The sequence below is a fragment of the Egretta garzetta genome, unplaced genomic scaffold (assembly GCF_000687185.1).
Source record: "Egretta garzetta isolate BGI_Z169 unplaced genomic scaffold, ASM68718v1 scaffold329, whole genome shotgun sequence".
In the NCBI taxonomy this organism is placed as follows: Eukaryota; Metazoa; Chordata; class Aves; order Pelecaniformes; family Ardeidae; genus Egretta; species Egretta garzetta.
Window position 1 is genome coordinate 5623609 of NW_009269999.1, and position 23634 is coordinate 5647242.

At 44.6% G+C, this 23634-nt stretch overlaps 1 protein-coding gene across 1 annotated transcript in view; it reads left to right on the forward strand.

The window, feature by feature from the left end:
• The first annotated feature begins 287 nt into the window (after positions 1–287).
• LRP4 (LDL receptor related protein 4) overlaps positions 288–23634 on the forward strand; it is a 40556-nt gene continuing 17209 nt past the window's right edge. The window contains exons 1-14 of the mRNA XM_009647624.2: positions 288–309; positions 1175–1321; positions 11237–11353; positions 13920–14033; positions 14479–14595; positions 17057–17185; positions 17514–17633; positions 17801–17926; positions 20234–20359; positions 20805–20939; positions 21108–21233; positions 22272–22502; positions 22803–22959; positions 23323–23540. Of these exons, the coding sequence (XP_009645919.1) occupies positions 288–309; positions 1175–1321; positions 11237–11353; positions 13920–14033; positions 14479–14595; positions 17057–17185; positions 17514–17633; positions 17801–17926; positions 20234–20359; positions 20805–20939; positions 21108–21233; positions 22272–22502; positions 22803–22959; positions 23323–23540 (1885 nt within the window). The remainder of the gene's footprint in view (positions 310–1174; positions 1322–11236; positions 11354–13919; positions 14034–14478; positions 14596–17056; positions 17186–17513; positions 17634–17800; positions 17927–20233; positions 20360–20804; positions 20940–21107; positions 21234–22271; positions 22503–22802; positions 22960–23322; positions 23541–23634) is intronic.

The following is a 23634-nucleotide window of genomic DNA, read 5'->3' on the forward strand; positions in this document are numbered from 1 at the left end:
ATGGTTCATCACAGATACACTAGATGTAACAAATGAGACCAAAAAGTCTGCAAATAGTTCAGGATGTATATAACTAGCACTTGGGGCAGATATTCCTCTGTACTACTTTCCTTATTGTTTAATCTGAGAGCTTTAGGTTTGTTTGAATTCCAGAAAGAAGGAACTATGCAAAAAGAATCCAGTCACAGACTAGCCTGAGGGGGTTATTGATTGATAGAATAATGTTTTGTTTAGCAGTCATATTGATTATACAGGTTGTCTAGATAGCGTCAGAAAGAAGTTCAGGCATGACGTTTTCCTTTTCAAGAGGTGGGCTATAGCCTGTTCTCTCTCAAGGCAGAGATTTATTAAGAGAATGTGTGGGATAATATAATAAATAGTTGCATTTGCACAGGGGTGAGAGTCAAGAGCCGAGCAGCATATTGTTCTATAGCTGGGAGAAGGGAGAAGAGGGTTGGGAGCTCCTTAAGTGAACTTTAAGGCTGGGGAAAAAATGTTCTTATCAGAGTATATATTGACATTTGGACTGCATTTTCTTTTGGTCAGTTTGTAGAGTTGAAAATCTTCTCTTGCTTTCATAAATGTCAGTTATGCACAGGATAATGTCACAGTTTAATCTCTACAGATAAATAAAAAAGGATTTTTTTTTTTTCTTTCACTGGAGTCTGAAATGTCTAAAGCAGTGACATATAAAAGGCTTGCATCTAGAAAGTTCAGGGTGTGGTGAAGACCCCAGATAACTCTCAGAAGTAGAATCTTTGCTATCCCTTCTGTTGTGGTGTTAGAATTAAGTGGAGCAGCAGCAGCACTGTGCTCTAGGACATGACTGAGTTTGCAAATAAAAAGGGTGTTCTGACACCTGGGATGCCTTGAATTTTATTATGACTGGTGCTCAGTTATTTTTCAGCTAACTTGATTCCCAAGTATCTTTTCAGCAGGTCGCTATTTGCTGTTGCCTTCAAATAGCCCAATTCCAGGAAACTGTGCATAGTACTTGATCTCCTATTTCAACAGCATGAGTGGGGTGAATGTTTTCCTTTGCAGTAGAGTATGTGTTCATACATATAGTGTGTACATGGAGGAAAATTGTGATGTCATTTTGTATTTAATGCATTTACCCTAAAATAGACAGATCTCTTCAAAATACCTTTTTTCTTTGTTTGATCCTTTACAGGTGTTACAAGCAACACCGAATGCTCCTGTGGACGTAATCATTTTACATGTGCTGTCAGCGCTTTTGGTGAATGCACATGCATCCCTGCTCAGTGGCAGTGTGATGGAGACAATGACTGTGGGGACCACAGTGATGAAGATGGCTGCAGTAAGAATACCATTCTTGACTTGTGTTTGTGAAAACTGAATGCCTTAACTTTTTCCCTGCAAGTGCTTCTCTGTTTTACAGGCACATCCTAGTTTTTGTGTGACAAATGTTTAAGACTGTAGGTGACATACTTTTGACTGACTTCAGTACTCAGAGTCTAACAGAGCTGGTGTCCACTGACATACACAGTGAAAGCCCAGTTCTGCTTTTTGCAGTTAGTTTTACATGGCTGTTGGAGGTGGATATTTTAGAGGGAGAAGAGGGACAGAGAAAAGTACCTCTCTTCCCACCCTTGCCAAAGCACTATCTGTGAACTAAAGTACATGATTTTGCTATAAATATTAATAGAAAACAAATAAGCAGTGTGAAGAAGTGTATTGAGGGTGTCTGCCCTCTTAAGTAACATTCTAGTTTCTCTTCTGGCTGCCCTATGAAGAGAAGGAAAGGTAAGCACTGTAATCAACATTCATTGGTCTTGGGATATGCTGAGAGAAGTTACCTTGCAGCTACTGTGTGTCTGCATAGTGTCAGCATCTGTGTAGCTGAGCCCAGCTAGGTCAGAACTGATAAGAAGTGTCAGTATTAGTGGGTTTAGCACGATATAGATGAATAGAGAAAACCTCTTTCCACAAGTAAGTTGCTTTCTTACCTCATCTCTTTGGATTCCACAGACCATGGTAGAATTGAAGGGTAGGAAAAAAGGCCCAATTTCATGGAACTCCTTTCCTGAAAGTTTCCCTAAAGCTGAAGATTTAAGTCTCCTGTCAATGTATATGATTGAGGAATTTATCCTCCTCTGCTGAATGTTTCTTCAGACTTCCCTGGTTTCCACTCTTGACTGCTATAAGGAAAGGAGCTTTCCTTGGCTTTGAAATACAATTTTGGAGAATCTCTTCTTCCTTAAGTGTGGGAGATCTCAGCCTAGCTTTGTGAAAATTTGTTTCCTTCTCACTTCTTGTTTCTTACAATTTTGCAAATAATGAGCAACATGGAAGACCTTGGGTGAAAAATGGGGTTTTGAAAATAGGTTACCTGCAAACTGAGCTGATCAGTGTTTGGTTTAAAGATGGTTAGTGAAAGGGTTATTGGGCAAGTAAGTGACCTTAACTGGAGAAATCAAAGAAAGTGGAAGAAAAACCTGCATTTTTACATCCAGTGAAGAAAAGTGCAAATTTGAGAACTCGCTATGCTGAAGAAAGAGGAGATGAGGATCTGGGAACTGAAGAAATAGTATTACAGTTTCAAAAGAGCAGGAGACTGAAGGTTGTACTCAACTGCACAGGCTGAAAAGGAGAAGTTGAGCAGCAGTAAGGGGCTTGGGGAGATAAGGCCTGTCCAATAACTGAACTGGTTTTGCTGGCTTTTTACTGAGCACAGAGGAAGATTTTTTTGTTGTTGTTGTTTTTATGGGGCTGGGGGGTTCCTGTTTGTTTTGGGGGGTGTGGGGTGTGGTGTGTTGTTGGGTGTGTGTGTGTGTAGGGGGAAGCCATGCTTCACAAATCTATGGGAACACTGTGAAAGAGACATTAACAATTTAGACAAGAGATACTTTTTGATAAGGTCTACTTTGTACTTCAACAAAATCCAGCATCAAAGGTTTTTAAGCTAAGCAGGCATGGTAGGATTGGGCGACAGGAGGGGTAAGACCTTCCCCAGGAACTAGCAGGAGATGGTTCAAAGCTAACAGGAGTTGCATGTTCATACAACAGGTACTTAAGTTGTGGATCTCCTTGCCACAAAACATTGATTCTGAAATTTCAGACATTCTCAGAATTCTGACAAGTTTATGGATGTAAAAGCCACTGTTAAAGATGAATATGCCACCCCTTGTTTGGGAAGTCTTTGTATCACAAAGAGAAGCAGATTTTGTCTTCTGAGGAAGTATGTTTACTTGCATGTGATGCTCTTACACTCTTCTCTTGGCATCTACTGTTGCATTGTGTCTCTCTCTGTGGCCTGGGAGAGAGGAACCTTTCTGTCTTGCACAGTAAAGCTGTGGTTATGGTATATCCCTAATACTTTAAGAAAATCTGGCCCATGTGGATTTGAATGGAAGCTGTGCAAACTAGGGAGTAGTAGTGAACTGTGATCAACCTGCTGATACTCTCAGGCACTAGGGATTGGGAAGTATATAAAGTAGAGGCAGACAACCAACTGAGGCAGAGAATGTAAGAACTGGATTTGACTTCAGCCTTCTTTAATTTACAACGCAAAGGGAGGAATAAGACCAAAGCAAAGGCAGCTGTCTAGAAAAGAGCATGTGTAAGATAGGAATATTTAAACATCTCATTCAGAATACGACTTGTGCTGTAGGTCTCTGCAATTTAGTGGGATAGGTAAGCTAGCATGTACAGAGGAAGGACAGTAGATTTGACAAGATGGGAGGGGAGATAGAGCTACATTCCAACCCTTGCAATTCTGTGATTTTGTGATACATTCATACAGAGTAGAAAAGTAACTCAAAGGGAAGGACTAGAATCTGAGCTGCCTTTTTAAATATTGCATTGTAGTAGAATAAATACAAAGAGGAGAATTTTTGCAGCTGACAGCCATAAGTACTCTGAGTGCAATTTAGCGGAAAGCAGAAAGCAAAAATAAATGTTAAGCAATGGGGCTCAGGACTCTATAGCATGGCTTCAGCACACACATGCAAGGTTACAGTGGAGAGGCTGTGGAGTGGTTACAGTGGAGTAGGAACACTTACTCCATTAAGCCTGCTGAATCTTGCTCTGAGTAGCTGCTCATTATGAGTCCAGGTATGTGATAGTCATGTTAGATTGTAAGAACTGGATCAACTCTACGGTGTAGGTTTGTTGTACTTGTCTGTGCTGTTTCCTATCTTGCTTAGTTATTATGGCACTGAAACTTTTTGCTAGAGCAGATTGCTTGCTAAATCCCTCTCTTTTGCTTGGCGTACAGGAGCGCTGTGAAGGTGTACTTATTTGTGGGGTTAACTTTCCGTTTGATCTGCTTGCTGACTGTACCAGGCATAAAGAAGGCAGCAGGAGTGTAAGAGCAGGGGTGGGGTGTGAGCCCCCTGGAACAGCAACTTGAACTTTAAATCAATTTAAGCTTCTCGCAAATCGGCACTGGTGCTTGCACATAGTACATAAGAATGGTCAGTTCAAAGATTTTCTTTCTTTCCCTGGCCATCTGTCTGTGGCATGCATACAGTGTTCTGGTTGGAGCGAAATTTTGGATAACTTCTCTGTTTTGAACTCAGGTTTTTTATTATTTATTTAGTAACTTACACCAGGTCTGAAACTGGTGAATTTCTTTTTAATACAAATACTGAGCTGTAGGTTTTGGTTGTCCTGATGAAATCATCCTACAAGCTCGAGATACATTAAAGGCCTAGTTAAAAAATGAGCAAGATTGTTCAAAAACCATGGGGCTAGACTTCATGCTGGGGATGAGCCTGGTGGTTTGTTCTGGCTCATGAACCTAAGTCTGTGCAACCACCTATGTGTACTCTTCTGAGATGCTAAAGCTGTTGGAATTCTTTTTCAGCAATGTATGGAAGTACAGCTCTGAGTTTTAAAGACAGGAATTGTAATATCATCAAGTAGATGTCTCTGATCAGAAGAGTGAACAGAAGTCATTGCAAGGAATCCTACATTTCCAGTGGTCTGCTGCAAGCCAGTTTTACAGTTAGAATTTTCTTTTCTCTTATGAATGTCCTAACTTTCCAGAGAAAAAAAGCTACAACCATGTTGTTTTAAAGGTCTACTTTTCCTTCAGTGTATCAGCTCATATGTATACTGTAAGCTGATACAGTGACAAGAATGAGTTCCTGAGAGAGTTCTGTCTACTTCATTGGAAAAGGGAGAGGAGAATGGGAAGACACTGGACTGCTGGACTCCTAATAAAGTAAGAGAGTGAAATGTGGGATGGGGTGAAAAGTGAAAATTACTTTAGCAAGTCAAGATTCAATTTTGCATCTGTGCCTATGTAGCACTGCATAAGCTTGAATAGTTGATTGGAGTTTACTAAATTCTATATTAATGCAATTTTTCTAGCCTTGAACTGGTAATCTATCATTTCAGTTAAAGAATGACAGCTTGAAAAGCACTGTGTGTTTAAAAAAAAAAAAAGCAAGATGCAAGATACTTGGCAGTGAGTGAGAGGAGTTGTGGCTATGAAAAACAAGAGCAGACACAGGGAATGTTTCTTCCTTTTGAGAGATTTTCAGTTTTGAGAGAAATTCTTAATATGGGATGTGTTTTAAGTTTGGTTGTGTTTTTTTTAATGTTCTGTTACAAACTGTAAAACAAACTCCCACTTTTTTGAGTCGGTTGCACTAAGTTTTTCCTTAACTATTACCCTTTCTGCATACCCCAGACACTTTTATTGGTATCCTCGGAATGTCTGCCTCTCATAGGTATTTTCCCGCCGTATTTGGGAGAGCCCTGCCTTTGCTTACCTGGCTGTGACAGGAACTGTTTTTCTTGCAAATCTGAAGCCCTGCTGTGATGGGAGCCAATTATTCCATGACATGTTTGCTTCCTGCTCTGGATCATGTTTACAAGCCAGAGTGCTGTAGTAATAATAGTAATAAGCAACCTCCCAGCTGTCATGCCAGCTTCATAGACTTTCTCTGGTGTCAGCTCTCTGGCTCGCTGACAGTGTCTGGCTTGGAAGCCCTTGCTACACATGCACAGAGTAGCTCAGCTGCCTTCTTGCTGTGTGCCAACAGAGACTGCTTTGGACTGTCCCTAACGAAAGCCGCATGCAAGCGGAGGAATGGTTTTCATTCTGCCCTCCTGCATGCGCTTTGAAGTCCAGCGTGGTGTGAATGAGTCTTACTTCCTGTGGCAAGGGTGAAAGGACAACTGAGTAAACTTGGCCTGAGGATTGATGAATAGTTCTGTTTCTCCTAAGATACACCAAATCCCCTTGTAACCATCCCTCAGTAGAGCCTTCTTACTCTCAATTTTGGATCTGTATCTTACCTAATCAGCTTGTAAATGTGTAGCTCCTTGGGACACAGTCTTGCTTGCTTAGCTCCATGCACTCTTATGAGATACTTTTTCATTTAAAGGGACTGAAGAAGAATTTACTTCTTTTACCTTAAAGCTTACTTAAAGTTGTCTGTTGTTCCCAATCTCCCTGGGAAATTTAGGCAGTTCCTGTTGAGTTAGAACTCATTCAAGCCCAACCTTGCTAGGAACAGGGCTATCAGTATATCCTGCTTATCAGTCCCGCAACAAAATTTTTTGAGGTTATGTGAGCATAAAAATCTCGCATGCCTTTTACTAAAATTAATGGAAACTTTAAAAGAATCATCTTCCCTCTGCCCTTCGCTTAATCACCAGTCTTGAGCTCAGATGCAAAAGTTCAGGTGAAGCTTCACTTCTGAACTTCAAGTTTTACTAATTAGGAAGTCTTGACAAGATTTAAGTTTCTCTTGAAAAGATGAGTTCCATATTTGCAACCATACTTTGTGATTTTATTGGGCTTGGAGTATGTGTGTTTCCTTTAAAAGGCATCAGAATTAATGCAGTGACCCCTCGGGCAGAGTGATCAAAGGGCTGTGAAAGTTTGGGTGCTGATACTCTTTTCCCTTTTTTTTTTTTTTTTTTTTTGACCAGCAACGTTCTTAAATAAAGTTCAGCAGTGTGACTGGAAAACTTTTCATGTTATTCTGGAACTAGATTTTCCAAAATGTAGTTAGTAAAATGCAGTGTCTACTATTTGTTCCTGAGAGTGGACTAACATCCTTTATTGTTTCTGGACTTACTGCCCACTGTGCTACAGATCTCAGCAAACAGATCTATGTTTGCTTGTATGTATGTGCTCATACACATGCATGAGTGTGGACATAGCTGGGCATCAGGCTGCAGTTGTCTTTAATGTAGGTAACATGATTTTTTTTTTTAATTTGTATTTATTTTTTAAATTAACTTCTCATTCTTCACGTGACTGAGAGTTTGTCTAATTGAACAAGCAGTATTGTTCAAACTGCTGCGCTCCAGAGCTCTGAATGCCAGTTGCTCGCTGTCCTTGGGTACAAAGCAACCTGCTCACCACAGGCAACAGGGATAAAGTGTTCAAAGGACAGTGGGACGTGATTCAGTCTGTGTTTCACCTTATAAACTTCCCTTTCCGCCCCCCCCCCTCTTCCCCTTCTGCTCGGCCATAAAAGAGTGCCCTGTGTAATAGGAGTTGGGAGAGGGGGAGGAATAGCAGGCTTACGATAGACCTAGCTTTGAAACCTTGGATGATGTCCAGTGTGACCATGCAGAGGGATGAGCTCAGGAAAATGGCTGGAAGTTCAAAGGCCTTTTTGTGTTGCTCACTGTCAGTTGACAGATGTGCTCTCTTGGGCTGTCGCTGCCCAGCCTAACTCTTCCCACCGGCTCCCCTTCCTTGGGCTTGTTCCCTGTCCTGCCTTGCTGCTCTGCCTGGGGAAGTGGGTTAGTCCCTGTCTGTCTTGGCATTTATCTGTCTTCAGCTCCATCCTAGAACTTGCCTTTGCTCACCTCTTTGAGGAAAATACTGTTTATTTGCACAGATATGGATAGATCATTCTGGAATTGGGCAGGGAAGAGGGGATGAGGCTTAACTGTGTTTATTGTTGCATTACCTAATCCTGCTATGAGTAGTGGTGAAAGCATCTTAGTGCAGTCTGTGACTACTTTCTCATCAGTGGAAGCATGCCTATGAAGGACTTGCAGCATTCTTAGGAAGTAATACATATCCTTCATTTTACAGGTTGGGGAAGTGAGGCTAAAGAGACAGAACTGTCCCATGGTCTTGCAAGCATCAGTATTAAGCTGGGAAGAGAATACAGGAATTCTGCTTCCAGTCTCCTAGATGCTAATTGAGCTTGTCCAGAGAGTTCTCGCTCCATCTCTGACAGTGAAAGGAGTTCCTGCTGCTTCATTTGTATTGCCATACTCTTCTTCTGACCATGGAAGTGTGGCTTTTAAAATTAGTTATATGGGTTAAAGCAATACGCGTGCCAAATGGTATAGCTGCTCCATGATGTCAGGACAAAATATAGTGGAGGCTGTTTGAATGTCCTAAGTGTGACCTCTTAACTTTTGAATTTCCTCTTAACTTCAGATTTCCAAACACTTTGGATATATTTACAACAGTACTAAACATTAACTCTGGGCTAGTGGTATGCCCTCAGCTTTAACTCCATAGGAATAAAACTCATCAAAATATGAAGTAATAAATGACCAACAGAAGGGCTGAATAATAACAACCCTAGAGCAAAGGGCTGTACAGTGGAGCTGAAGCCTGATATGTTTAGAATGAATAAAAGGAAACACAGGAATGTTTCTGTGTAGGCAGTTTGCTTTTTAATGGGGAGAAGGGGTCATGGACTGGGAGGGCAGAGCTCTGAAGAAGGAGTTAGGAAGAAACTGCCCCCATGTGAAAGCTGCTCCCGGAATCTCTTGCATTTTCATTTGAAGCATCTGTTTCTGACCATTATTAGATTCAGGTTACAAGTTTATGTGGATCCCTGCCCTGATCCCATTGGCAGTTCCTCTGCTCTATGAGGCATCAGCCTTCATTAGGTTTTTTTGTCTTAAGTGGATTTGTGTTTTTTCTTCCTCCTTTAAAGGAGAGTTCCTGTAGAAGGGGATTTATCTCCCTCCTGGTGTTGTCTGGGCTGGCACACACTTGCTGTCTGCTGGGGTGGGAATTAGGTCCCCTTTTCTATGTGGCAGTTTGTGTTTTGCCCTCTTCCCCCTGTGCTTGAAGCGCAATTTTTATATTTAGGGGGAGTATGAAATTGGCTGAACTGCTCCCTGTAGGGGTGGAATTTCATTTTGTGTCATTACTTCATGAAGGGATGCAGCAGCTCAGTGGGATAATAGTATCCTCTATGAACGAGGCCATCTCTAATGGCCTAACCCTCTGGGAGCCTGAAGAATTCTCCCCTGGAGAGTCAGCATGCAAATTCCCTTCCAGGTGGCTCCTGTGCAGTCCTTTGGTGATTAGTCACGCTGGGACTGGGGAGAGCAGACAGAAAAGCATATGCTGGGGGGATGGTCTTAGTCCTGAAACTGCAGCTGAGGCCAGGGAAGGTTTTGCTCAGTGTGCAAAGTATGGAAGTTGTGCTTGGGGGAGAGAGGGCTGATCTGTGAGACTGACCCTGTGGATCTGAAAAATCTGTCATGGTTTTGTTTGGAAGCAGAGTTTTGGAACTGGAGTGTTTTCCCCTTCTGTCTGCCCTGGGGAAGAATGGGAAGCTCCCTCCTCATTTTGATGCAGCAGCACAGGGGTGCTCAGAGAAAGCGCAGTGTAAGGAAATGGGTCAGCCATTGGAAGACCAGGGTGCTGTCAAACCTGTGGCGTGAAAATACAGATTTGTATGCTTCCCTCTCCTTCATGCTTCTCTGGTGCCTAGAAGTAGCTGGTACATATACCTGCATGGGGCATCCTGGACACGATGGGAAGAACCTTTTCCCAGGAGCCAGTATCAGATTCTGTATTTTGTCACCTAGTGCAGGGCTCAGCGTTGAGAGCGGTGACATCTGCAGTGATGTCCTCTCAGATACAGAGATGCCTACACCTGCCATACTGCAGAAACAGCTAAGATGATGATCTGAATTTGTGGTTAGGAAAAGAGATGTTAGAGCAAGTCTGAATTTAACTGCACTAGTGTATTCTTAGGGTGGGAGGCTTTTAGGACAGGCCCTTGGTGAGAAATGTTGGAGGACTTGCTACAGAGAGCAGTGAATGATTCTGTATAATGTAATCCATGCTGCTTTCACAGGACATTGGCAGCAATCCTGGGTGAAGGGGAAACGGAGGGTTGAGGAAGCTGGAAAAGCTGAAAATGTGACTGTTCTCTTTATTGAATCCTCCTCTGTGTGTGTGTGGCTGCTGTCTTCACCTTCTTCTTTTACCTGCCTCCCTCCCCTCGTGCTCCCACCTCCAGGATAGTGTTGGCAGGGGAAGACGTAGCAGCATAGCAGAAGAGGGCTGGCCTGCCTGGTGACAGATGGGAGATGCTGTCAGCAGGCTGCGCTGGGATGAAAGGGTTTCAGGCACTAGCCTCTCCAGCCCTCGCCCCGTCACATTGCTGAGTGAACGTTGTTCTTTGGAGAACACACCTGTCAGGAACAGTCTTGTGCAGCCCCTTCCCTACCACAGCTGGCAGCACTTAAAAGCATGAACCTCCTGGGGTTGAGTGTTCCTCTCATCTGGAGTGGGAAGGACAGGGCTGATGCTCTCCCTTGAATTCCAGCTTTGTGGCTCCAGGCCTCTTCAAACACTGGATTTGTGTTTCCACTCCATTGCCAGCAGACTCCTGTGTAGGCAAGCATCATCCCATGTCTGCCCCCTTCCTCTGTCCCTTTTGGAGACTTCTAGCAGGGCTTGCACTCTCTTGCCTACACCTGAGGTACAGCTAATTATCCCCAGCAGTGGATTTCTACCTCTAAGCTTCTCCTTGCAGATTTGTTGGACAGAAATGCTGGCAGAGTCCCCATGCTGGAACACACACTGTAGCATGTACCTTGCAAAGTCCTTTTCCCAAAAACATTGCTTCTGATAGCAAATTCTTTAGAGTGAGAACAATGTAGTAGAAACAGGATGGACTACACTGGGATGCATGCAGGAAAGATGCTGATAATGTAATTTTGCTTGTTATAAAACAAGTACAGTTATGGGAGGACATCAGGCTCAGGGATGAAAGAGTAAAAAGGAACTCTGTGGGAGAATTGTGGTGACTACTTTATTGTGGAAGGGTCAGTGCTTCTCTGGGGATGAGAGACTGCCAAGCTACAGACCTACCCTGGCCCCTCCATCTGAGGGACAGCTCCTCCTCATGACTTAAAATTTCATGTTTTTTGTTTCTAAGAGGTTTAGCCCTCCTCCCTCAGGAGGGAAGGAACTTTGCTTTCAGGAAGGAAGCTGTCTGCAGCTCCATGAGGTGTTTCTTTGCTGTTGCAGTGCTGCCCACTTGCTCCCCCTTGGACTTCCACTGTGACAACGGGAAGTGTATCCGCCGGTCGTGGGTCTGCGATGGAGACAATGACTGTGAGGATGATTCTGACGAACAGGACTGCCGTAAGTCACGTCTCTGAGGGGAGAGGGTGGGTGAAGTACCTGCCTACCATGGCTGGGGAAAGTTGACCCTTTTTGTTACAGGACTGTAAGAGTTTATCCACTGAATCAGACCTTCGGCTTGTAATAAGCTATATCCTGCCTCTGACAAGAGGTGTGTACTTGATGTCCGTAAGCCCTGCCACCTTGGCACCTGGCTTGCTGTTCAGCTGTGTGTCCTGGGGGAGGGGATGCTTCTCCATACAGCTGGAGAACTGTTTATGCCCTGCAGCCTTGCTAGTTAATGTCCCATGAAGCACTTCCTTGAGCTGAGCTCTTCGTGTCCTCCCCTGTTCGTGGAAACACCTAACCCCTGCCAAATCCTGCTGACCTGCCTGTCTGGCTGACTTCCTGTGGCCTCAGGTTCCACTGTCTGACTTTTCTGCTGTGCCGGGCTGTCCCCAGCATCCTCTCCCTTCAAACAGAGCTCCTTGAGGCGAGGGAGGTGCTGTAGGGATGCTGCCCACACAGAGACCAGTTATCCTGAAAGCTGACTGTCTGCTGCCATGTGAGGTGCCATCTTCAAAAGAGCTGCCTTGGCAGGCTGTTAGCTGTGCACACTGCCATTGTATTTCTACAGATTATTAAAATGGAGGGAATTTTGCCTGAGTCTTTGGAGTTCAGGGCCCTCCTTTCCCCTTTGTGTTGAGGACAAGGGTTACTTGTTGTTAGCTTCCATTAGTGAAAGGTGTTCAGGGATACAACTTTCCTTCTCTGCAACAAATCATCAGGTCGGTACTTGGCAGCACATGCCAGAGAACCAGCGTGTTATGTAGCACTGGAGCTTCTGCTTCTCTGAAACTGCAGTGGTTGCTAGGGCTGACATCAGGCTGCAGTTAGGAGCAAAATTGTTTTGCTGTCTGAGATGTTTGCAGCTGCTTAATAAGAATCACTCTACAGCCCTTGAATTCTACAAAAGCTGTGCGCGTGGTGCTCCAGAGTGGCTCTGATGGAGGAAATGCAAAATTAAAGCTCTTGACTGTAAAGTATTCAGTGTCCAATACTTGCGTGGAAATGAATTCACTTTTTGATCAGTATGTCCCTGATCTTTGCCTGACCTTTTGGGCAAAGGGCTGGGAAGCGATGTTCAGGCGTTTGACATTTTGTCCAGCTCTGGGCTCCCCAGTTCAAGAAAGATGAGGAACTCCTAGAAAGAGTCCAGAGGAGAGCAACTAGGATGATAAAGGGACTGGAGCATCTCCCCTGTGAGGAAAGGCTGAGAGAGTTGGGCTTGTTCAGCCTGAAGAAGAGAAGAAAGGCTGAGAGAGTTGGGCTTGTTCAGCCTGAAGAAGAGAAGACTGAGAGTGAGAGGGGACCTCATCAATACATACAAATATCTTAACGGTGGCAGTCACGAGGATGGAGCCAGACTCTTTGCAGTGGTGTCCAGCGACAGGACAAGGGGCAATGGGTACAAACCGGGACATAAGAGGTTTCAGTTGAATATGAGGAGAAACTTCTTTACTCTGAGGGTGACAGAGCACTTGAACAGGCTGCCCAGGGGGGCTGTGGAGTCTCCTTCTCTGGAGATATTCAAAACCCACCTGGACGAAGTCCTGTGTAACATGCTCTAGGAGAACCTGCTTTAGCAGGGGGGTTGGACTAGATGATCTCCCGAGGTCCCTTCCAACCCTTGCAATTCTGTGATTCTGTGACATCCTGTGTGTTGCTCTGGATCGCAGGACTAAGCTCAGTTTTCCATTCTATTCAAAGATTTTCATGAAAGAAAAGGTGTATAGGTCTGGGTCTGTCTGGTCGTCTGTTTTTCAGAAAAAGTTGGATTGCCCTAGTATCCAGGTCAACAAATGGAGAAGGGTGTGATCAAAAGATTTGGAGACTAATGAAAGGAGGAAGGCAAGGTTCTGTGAGTAAGAGACTCCTAGGGGGTTTTTCAGACTAACACATAACCATAGGAGGGTTTCTGTTGGATCAAGGTCCTCAGGTACTAATTTTGCAGTCACTGTCCTCGCTGGTCTGCAGACAAGCTTCCTCAGAAGACTGGGAAAGAGGGTGGAATGAGGCTGCAAATACTGAAATGTTCAGAAGAAGTTGTTTAAATTTTCTCTCTTCCTTTTCAATGAACATTTCCTTTCCTTTGAAGATGGCTTTGGCATTGTTGTGAAAAGAAGGTGGAGATAGAATTCTACCAGCAATTATTTGTTAGATAATGATAGGGCTTTAGAAAGAGGCCTGGGTTGCCTTTTTTCTGTGCAGGGATCTGTTGAGCCTGGCTTGGCCAGAATACCAGCACAGGGTGGGAGGGTTCATCTCTCTGTTCCGGGTACTTCCTCCAACCCACGTTCTCAAGTTTTAGAGCCTGCTCTACTATTGACTTGCAATGGAGTGGAAGAGAGACACTGAAATCTCACAGTGGCCCTCTTGGTATTGTTAGACAAAGGGAAATCAGGTCTCCAACATTGCGGTGTCCTTGGAGGATGATGTTACTCGATCTGTAACATGTCACAGATTTGCTGTTCTGCAAAGCAGATCTTGCCTTGGCCTTCACCTTATCATCATTGTGCCCCTGCAGCTCCACGGGAGTGTGAGGAAGATGAGTTTTCATGTCAGAATGGATACTGCATCCGCAGCCTGTGGCACTGTGATGGTGACAACGACTGTGGCGACAACAGCGATGAGCAGTGTGGTGAGTAATGTGGCCCTACAAACAAAAACTGCCCTGCCAGTGCTTTAAAAGAAGTTGCACAGACTCCAACCTGTGCAGTTCTAGGATCCCCTGAGCATGGCGAGGGCTCACAGCTGGCTTGTCTGGACTTGTGGGATATTCCAATCCCAGGGCTGGCTGCTTGGGATCTCTGGCTGTGTGGGTTACCTGCCAGACAAAAATCACTTGAGACCTGTTATTCCTTGATGTGCCATTGTGAAGTCCTGTGGATTCCTTTTGAATCCAGCACTCTCTGTCAGTTAAATGAACAATGATGGTTTTGGTCAGACACTGCATGATATGAGTGCGTATGTTTTAATGAGCAATGTTGTTTGTGGATGCCCTAGGAGCTTTAGGAGCATGGAGCAGTTGTTTCTTGGGTACTCTGAGAAAAACCAAGGCTTTGTTTGCATTGCTGTCTCTGCAGATATGAGAAAGTGCTCAGAGAAGGAGTTTCGTTGCAGTGATGGTAGCTGCATAGCTGAACACTGGTTCTGTGATGGTGACACAGACTGCAAGGATGGCTCAGATGAAGAGAATTGCCGTAAGTGCTCTCCTTGCTTTGTAACCACAGGAAATAGCCCTTTGGACCTGCTCCTTTCTTGAGGTTTGGCACGTTTTCTGCAGCAGAGATCAAAAACAAGTTAGTCTTGCCTGTACTGGCAGCTATGCTGCCTTCCATTGTCTACCCCAGAGGGCACAAGAGGATGGTGTATATCTCTTGTGTTACCTCACAGGCATACTTCATCTGTGCCTGGCTGCTTCTCTGTTCCTTCCTATGGCTGTGTGACCTTGAGTCAGAGTGGGAAGCTTATACTTCACTGAATACATCTCTGTATAAAACTGAAGGAGTTGGAGGGCAGGGGGGAAGGGGAGAAAACTATTCCCTTCTTTTTCCTCTTGTCTGATTTCTGCCTGAAGTTTCCGGGGGGCTCTGCCCACTGACAGCATCCTCAGGGACTGCACATCCCCAGCTGGCACACTGCAGGGGCTGCGGGTCTGACCATTCTCTCTTCACTCAGATGCTTTATGCAGGACATTGTCCAAAAAGGTCCGATAGGACAAGTTAGCTGGAAGCTGATGTGACTGATGGGGAGGAGAGGCTGTGAGAGCATATAACAGTTGCTTTCTCCTCCACCTTCACAGGCTTGTAGCAAGTGGGACAGGAGTCTATTATGTCCCTTCCTAAGCCCCGCTGCCTCTCTCCTGCTGTCTGTGTCTGTGGAAGTTGCAGTGGTCCCTTCCCCCACCCTGCTCTCAAAGGCATTTTGCAGAATTTGTTCTAGATAGCAGGAAACTTCAAAAGGCTCTGGGAGGGGGATCAGGGCCGCCTGCTCCTGAAGGGCAGGGGGAGTGGATGCATGGGGGAGTTGTCTTTTATCTCTCCAGATAATGAGAGTTGGCAGGGAGCCAGGGGCTGCAAACATTTCTAAGCCAGGAAAGGGCTCTAAGAGGAAGCCAGCCTCTCTCCCTCTCCTTTTCCCCTCTCCCTTTCTCGCTCCCTTGTTGCTTCCCCGCAGGCTATGAATAGGCCCTTGGGAAGGGAGAGATGTTTCAGACTTGCCTCCTATGGGAATGGAGGGGCACCCAGAGCTGGAATGCTTCTCCAGTCCTGGCTGGCAGTTGTCTCTATAAGGCATTTTAAATAACTTGCTAAGAAGCTCAGTTTGGCTACCTCCCTTTCTCTTATCTTCATCCATGTGGTTGTCATCTTTTCCTTATCTCCAATACTGCTTGTCATTCATCTAGGACAAGGTGGGACTATACTGTTCTTTTTTTGTATGTTTTTTCTTGTGTGTGTGTGCGCGTTTCTTTTGTGTGTATGTGCACACTGTAATTGAATCATACTACATGAGAATTAAGTCACTGACTTCATCTTCTCTTCAAGGAGACCTAAACACTCCTTTCAGGCTCCTTTGGTGAGGCACCTTAACAAACATTTTGGTACCCAGTCACTGGATACTCAGTGAACTAAAGCCCTTACTGTGCATGCCTTCAGGCTGTACCTGCTACCTCAGGTTGGAGAGGCAGGTGTAGTTCACTTCCCAGACTGTCAGTCTTTCTTTTCCATTTTGTTTAATGGATTTATTTTCAGAGGTCCTCTGTTGGAAGACTCACGTGCCTGAAACATGCAGTTCATTCTCTGGACAGAATGAGGTGTCAGATTTTGTTGTGTGGGACTCCAAATATTTTTCATCCCTTCCCCCACAGTGTACTGTTGAACAGAGAACAGTGGACAAATCCTTGACTATAAGTTTGTTGGGCTTTGCCCAGGGTCATCTGTCTGGCAGTGCTCCTTACTGATAAGGCACGGTTTGTTTTGGTGATAGCTTGAAAGGAAAAGGGAGGGGGGGAAATCCTCAAAGGTCAGGTGCAGACCAGGGCACCTTGCTGCTTGCTTGCTTCCTTTGATCTTCAGATGCTTATTTTTGTTAAATTTTTGAAGGAATCATTCCGTGCTTTAACCTTGCATTCTGACATGCCTCAATCCTTAACATAGAGGTACCCCAAAGGGTATCTATTTTTCCATCTGTTTTTGTATCTACCTTTTTCAGGTGTAATAAGCAATTTAAACACTTTGTGGAGGGTGCTAAGACATTGTGTCTGAAGCATAAGATGGAAAGTGACACTTCTGGATCTTTTTTTGTTGCTTTCACATCAACCCTTCCTTCTTCAAAGCTGTTTCCTATTCTAGAACTGAATGGCTCTTGAAAAGTTAGTGTTTATAGACTAACATCCTATGTAATTTTTTTTATTTTTGTTTTTAGTGGGTTGTCTGCATGGATGTCTTTATATATAGGTTTAATCTGCCCCTCAGTGAAGCACAAAGAGCATTCAAATTCCTCTCAGTAATACAAGTCATGCAGAGCTATGCAGCAATGGCTAGTAATTTCCAACACCTTTCCATTGAATACTTGCTAGTCTCTTATTAGACTGAGAAGGTTGCATCTAAACTGGATTGTGCCCTGTCACCTCAGGTATTTTTTCTTTGATTCCCTTGTCAGCATCAGATGTTCCAGCTGCCACCTGCAGCTTGGAGGAGTTCCAGTGTGCATATGGACGCTGCATCTTGGATATCTACCACTGTGATGGCGACGATGACTGTGGGGACTGGTCTGATGAATCTGACTGCTGTAAGTTAGTGCAGGGTGATATACTGGTCCAAGCACCTGAGTTGCAAACCTAAATGGATTTTGCATTGTCTAGAGAGGTGTTGCAGTGTAGACAGCAATCTAATTGTTGACACATAAGCTGTCTCTTTCAGTATTTTTTTTTCTAACCTCAGGAAAGCGAGAACTGTGTAGTCAGTACACTTCTGTGTACTGGAATTAAAGCATTTTCCAGGAGGAGTCTATTCAGGACCAAGTTCCACAGTAGTGGAGTATGAGGGTGGTACTGAGTGGCTTTGGGAATGTTACATTGGTCTGAGTTTGCTCTTTATATTCTTCACCATCTCTGCAGCATCTCACCAGCCTTGTCGCTCTGGAGAGTTCATGTGCAACAGTGGCTTGTGCATTAATGCTGGCTGGAGGTGTGATGGAGACTTTGACTGTGATGACCAGTCAGATGAGAGGAACTGCAGTGAGTGCTGGGAACTGGTGGAAGCGTTCAGTTTCTCTGGATGCAAAAGAGTGGGAATGTTAACTTTGGAATTGGGTCTCTTCTGATCCTTCTTGCTCATCTAATGTTGGGGTTTTTTGGTTTTTTTTTTTTGTCTGTTTGTTTGTTTGTTTGTTTTTGTCCCTCAGCTACATCTATGTGCACTGCTGACCAGTTCCGATGTAAATCAGGGCGCTGTGTCCGTCTGTCCTGGCGTTGTGATGGGGAAGATGACTGTTCTGACAACAGTGATGAGGAGAACTGTGAGAACACAGGTTTGGCCTGCTGCCTTGCTGCTTATAGCTAACGTTTCCATCCTGGAGGTAATAGGTAGTGAACTCTGTTTTGGATTGCTTCACTGACTTCAGCCTAGAGTTTCAGTCCTTCCCAAAGAATGGGATCTACAGGCGATCTTTATATGCTTGCAAACAGGTGCAGGTCTGTATGCTTAAACTAAGTTAAGTGATGGTGTTTTCTGGTCAAATCTGATGATCTCTGTATCTTTCTATCCTGTTCTTACACTATGAATTACCATAGAGCTCTGAGATAATTCTGTCCAAACATTGATAATGTGCAAAGATGCTACCTTTGTCAAATGGACTATGTCTAACTCATGCCTTCTAGATAGTTCTGGATAGCTTTCATGTTGCCTTGTGAAATTCCCAAGCAATTCTAGCAGGCAGTGGAATCAAAAAGGGCATTTTGTGGAAGTGAAGGATAAAGCCATTGTTTTAGAGGTTAAGGGTGTTGACTTCCCCCTTAGATATTTGCTCAGGAGTTTCTCTTTCTAGTAATCATTTCGTGTATAGCCATTCTTTTATATAATAATGGTTATGGAGAAGAGGATGGTTTCAACAGACCCTAGTGTTGTAGGAGGATTCAAGGAATGTCTAGAATCTTCTATTTTTCTTAAGTCCTTCAGGATATCTGTAGGTCTTGTTGAGGAATACTGTGTACTGGTCCCTGGATTCATCCCAGTGAGTGGAGCCCAGCTGTGCATACTGACCCTCTGGATCAGTTTATTTTAAACAGTGGGTTTAGGAGTGACAAAAGGAATTTGTGAAACTGTACCCTGTTGAGTAGGGGAGAGTGGGTGTTCAACAAGGACAGCTGAGCTCAGAGGACCTGGAGAGGCACACTTTGTAGCCATGTGAGAGCAGCTGCTCTAGGTTGGTCAGCTGTCATGAGCACCGGTGTGCAGGAGATCGTGGCAGCGATCCTGGAAAAAGCAATTGTACTTAAAGGCAAGCTGGTAACCCTGTTTTTCTCATCCTGATAGCAAAGATATTTAGAGGTGTTGAAAGAACAGTTGCCACCCAGAAGGCAAGTCAAACTTCCAGAGCCACTGAAATTCAACCTCTCCACCTCAAACCAAACCCAAGGTGGTTGAGTACAGCTATTGTTACTGTAAGATTAGTCATGCAGTTCTGCATAGGTCTATGGTGATAGTCAGCAGGTAAAAATTAACTCAGGGCTTCCAAGCAGAATGTGTGCTGGGTCATCTAAGTGAAACAGTGTGCTATCTCAATGTCTGTACCAAGAGTTAAAATACTGTGTCACCTCTTGGATTTGGAGCAGAACTGTATTTTTATTGGCCAGAGAGAAGATTCCTAGAATACTAGGAGATCAGCTGATGTAAGGATCTTTATGTTCGATATGACAAATGCAGTCCAAATTTCAGAATCCTTCATATAAAGCATTCCTGTGCTCTGAAAAGTGAATCTGCATGTGATTTGCTTTATGTTCCCAGTTGGTGTGTCTGTTAGTTCTTATTTGTACTTGTTAATCTCACTTCTACCCTTTTCCATGCTGCTTACAGGCAGTCTGCCAATCTAATTGTTTCTTTGTTGATAACTGTATTGTTCTGTTGTCTTCCTAGGAGTTACCAGAGGGTGATGATTTGGAAACCACTAACCAAGTCAGAGGTACAAGAAATAATAGGCAACAGGACAGTGCAGTTATTGCTGAAGAAACAATCAGATTGGCAAAGTCCCTACAAACAGTATTAATTTACTTAAAAGAATTCTGTAGAGTCTCCCTGCCAACAGCAGAAGTTGAAGAGTGTAGCTTGTGTGAAATCCTGTTGCCTGAGCTCAGATTTCAAGGATGCATGTAAATCTCATTCCAAGTCCGTCACAGCACAGTCAGGGCTGGACAAGACGCTCGTTCCTAGGCAGGTTTAAGATCCATAGCCATGCTGGGATGACATGTCAGATGATTAAAGTTAGGAACAGACTTTCCTCTTGCACATGCTGAGTAGGGTTGTGGAATCTGGAACCAAAGGAAGCTAAGCCAGGACCTTCCAGTCATTCTGAGAGAAACTAAATAGCTGAACTTCCCAATAAAGCAACACTGGGCTCAGTCTGGAGGAGAGTTCGCGGGCCTCCCAAATCAGCATAAAGATATGTGGGGCAGTAAGGAGTACAAGATGAGCTGAATTAAAGGAAAGAGGAAGTCATGGACTTGTGCTCATATGTAAAGTTTGTAACAAATCTTAGAAAATGTTCTGTATCCTTTTCTTCACCATGGCTTGTTCCATTGGTAAGCTGTGGTGTGCTTGCTTTCCCCTTCTTCTATTGCAGGAACCCCTCAGTGTGCCCCAGACCAGTTCCTCTGTGGGAATGGGCGTTGTATTGGACAGAGAAAGCTGTGCAATGGAGCAAATGATTGTGGAGATGGCAGTGATGAGAGCCCGCATCAAAACTGCCGTAAGTTCTCCAAGTTCAATCTTAAATACAAATGGAGGCACTGTGATGTGTGGGAGTCCATCTGGTGTTGCTGAAGGATGTGCATAAGGAAGAAAGCCTGGGTTGTGACAATAGCAGAGAGTTGAAGACTGAGGAAAATTACCTTGCTGGTTTTGCCAATTACATACTGTAGACAAGGAATAACGAGAAGATTATGATCTCAGGTATCAAAGTTTGTCTGCAGAGATAGTGAATCCTAAAAGCATATTATTCTGAGCTTCATTGTCCCCTTTGGTTGTAGCCTGCAGGGGAGAGTTCTGACTGTGAGGAGGCAGCTTCCAGCACAGCCTGTGTCTTCTCACTCTTGCTCAGCCTATTCTGAAGGGTGACTGCTGCCTAACAGCTGAGGACACAAGCAGCTGCCTTGTGGTTTCAGCTCAGTTGTCTTCATGTGTTCCTTTCGCAGGTCCACGAACAGGGGAGGAGAACTGCAATGTCAACAATGGTGGCTGTGCTCAGAAGTGCCAGATGGTACGAGGGATGGTGCAGTGCACCTGCCACACAGGTTACAGGCTCCTGGAAGATGGTCGATCATGCCAAGGTGGGTTTTTGGAGCAGTAGCCTTCTCCCTGCTGCTTTGATGTGCTTGAAGTTGATGGCTATGATAGGGTGCGAATCAGAGCATGAAAGCAGAAGCAAGCTATCAGTTAGATTGCCTGGCATCTTGGTGATTTAATGGTAACTGTCTCCCTTTGTCTGTACCGTGCAGATGTGAATGAATGTGCTGAGGAAGGTTACTGCAGCCAAGGCTGTACCAACAGTGAAGGAGGCTTCCAGTGCTGGTGTGAGCAAGGCTATGAGCTGCGACCTGACAAGCGTAGCTGCAAAGCTCTAGGTAAAGAGGAATTCAACCTTATTCTGGTGTGTGTGTGTGTTGGTGCAGTTCTCATGATTTTGTCTCTTAATGCTTCATTGGCAGCATTATGCTGTTCACTAAGCCAACGTGTGAGGAAAAGGAAGTACCTGGATTTGTATTAGATATGCCCAGGTCGCTGGTGAATGCCTGTGAAAATTTTGTGTGATTTTTGACCATGGAGAGATACTTCACTGTTTCCTTTCCCTGCCAGCAGGACAGCCCTTGCCTTCTTTTCCTCATCCCTTGTCATTCCTGGTGACACAGACCCTGAGACAAAACCAGCCTCTTGCCTCTGTCTCTGTTCAGGAAGTGTCTTAACCTTTCCAGTCAGTGAGGTTGTATCACATGTCCTTGTGGTTTGGCCTTTGATGCTGGTCACCAGTCCTGAATGCTGTGAGTGGCTGCTGTATGGACAGCAGCTTTTTTTTAAGGGCATCTATACACTTGTTTAACTTTATTCCTCAGCTTTTCTAATGTAGGAGCTGAGGAATTAGAAATTCCACTTAAAGAATTAAGATTTCATCAGAAATTCCCCTAATGAAATCCATAAAGGATGTTGATACTGTTTTTCTTTCTTTTTTTTTGTCTTTTCTGCAGTGGAAGTACCTGCTGAGTTCATATCTGGCTGAGGCAGATTTTAGCTGTGTCTTGTCTGTGGTAGATGATGTGGTAGAGCATGTGTGTTTGTATGGCTAGAAGATGGATAATAGGAAAAGGAAACTATAGTCCAACTGCTTAGTGGTATGGTTTCAGAGGCTGAGGTGAAGCAGGCTTAGGTGGTACCTGGAAAGATCACTTCTTGCTTAGTGAATGTTTGCAAAAAGGTTTAAAACTGCTCATCTTTGAGTTAGGACTGTGTGCTGAGGGTGTAATAACAGCTTTCTGAAGTGTTTTGCACTTGGGAGTTAATTTCTTGCTGCCAGTACTGCAAAACTATGTTCTGGGACTTGGTGCAGAGGGAATGGTAGGCAGGATCCTGTCAAAGTATGTTAATGCTGTCTTCCCATATATTCTCAGGGCCAGAGCCAGTGCTGCTGTTTGCCAATCGAATTGATATCCGACAAGTGTTGCCTCATCGCTCAGAGTATACACTGCTCCTGAACAACCTGGAAAATGCCATTGCCCTTGACTTCCACCACAGCAAGGAGCTGGTGTTTTGGTCTGATGTCACCCTTGATCGCATCATGAGGGCCAATCTGAATGGTAGCAATGTGGAAGAGGTGGTTTCCACAGGGCTGGAGAGCCCAGGTGCGTCACCACAAAAAAGGCAAAAGCCTGGGGACTGACCATGGTGTGAGTATAGGGGTGGGTGAGTGGAGAACAGTGGGTACCTAGCATTCAAAATGGAGTGCATCTCCCTGAGCAAGGGGATGGGTTGGATGGAATGGGCGTGAGATCAGTGTTCACCGGAGTTAATCTTGGCTGACAGGGGAAGAGACAGGAGAACTGGAATGGGCCTCTTCTGAGGCTGAGAGGGAAAGGGAACTATTTTTCTGAGCAGATCTTGCTCCTGGTTTCATTCTGTGCTTCATTCTCCCCTGGAGATAGGTGGACTTGCTATTGACTGGATCCATGACAAATTATACTGGACAGACTCAGGGACATCTCGAATTGAAGTAGCAAACTTGGATGGCACTCACAGGAAAGTGCTTTTGTGGCAGAACCTGGAGAAGCCCCGAGCAATTGCTCTACATCCTATGGAGGGGTGAGTGAAAACTTAGGACCCTGGTGAGTCTTCCATGCAAGTGCTTCCAGGTCAACATTGAAAACCCCATCCTTGGTCACAAAGGCTGCCTCTGGGCTCAAGCCTTCATTTGGTATTGCCAGTTTGGAGAACCTGATAATGGTGGGGCCCCTTCAGAGCCTTAATCCAATACTGGGCCCTTCAGGTTTCACCAGCCTGAAAGTGCTGGGTGGTAGATTTTTGGCTGTTACTTCTCCCATGGCTGTGACCCAGTCTCATGCTCAAGGTCACAGGACTAATACTGTTTTGCCCTGATAGTGAGTGTTGCTGGGTGCAGTATGTGGGACATGCATTTTCTACCCTGTCTCTCCCTGCGTCCTCCAGCACTATCTACTGGACCGACTGGGGCAACACTCCCCGCATTGAGTATTCCAACATGGATGGCTCCAATCGGCGCATCATTGCGGATACGCACCTCTTCTGGCCCAATGGACTGACCATTGACTATGCAGGACATCGAATGTATTGGGTGGATGCCAAACATCATGTCATTGAGAGGGCTGACTTGGATGGGCAGAATAGGAAGGCTGTTATTAGCCAAGGCAAGTAACAGGGCTGTGTATGGGGAGTGCTCTCTACAGTAAAGAAGATAGAGCAGCACAATGCTACTCTGAGTTTGAGCCAACGGCTCCTGCT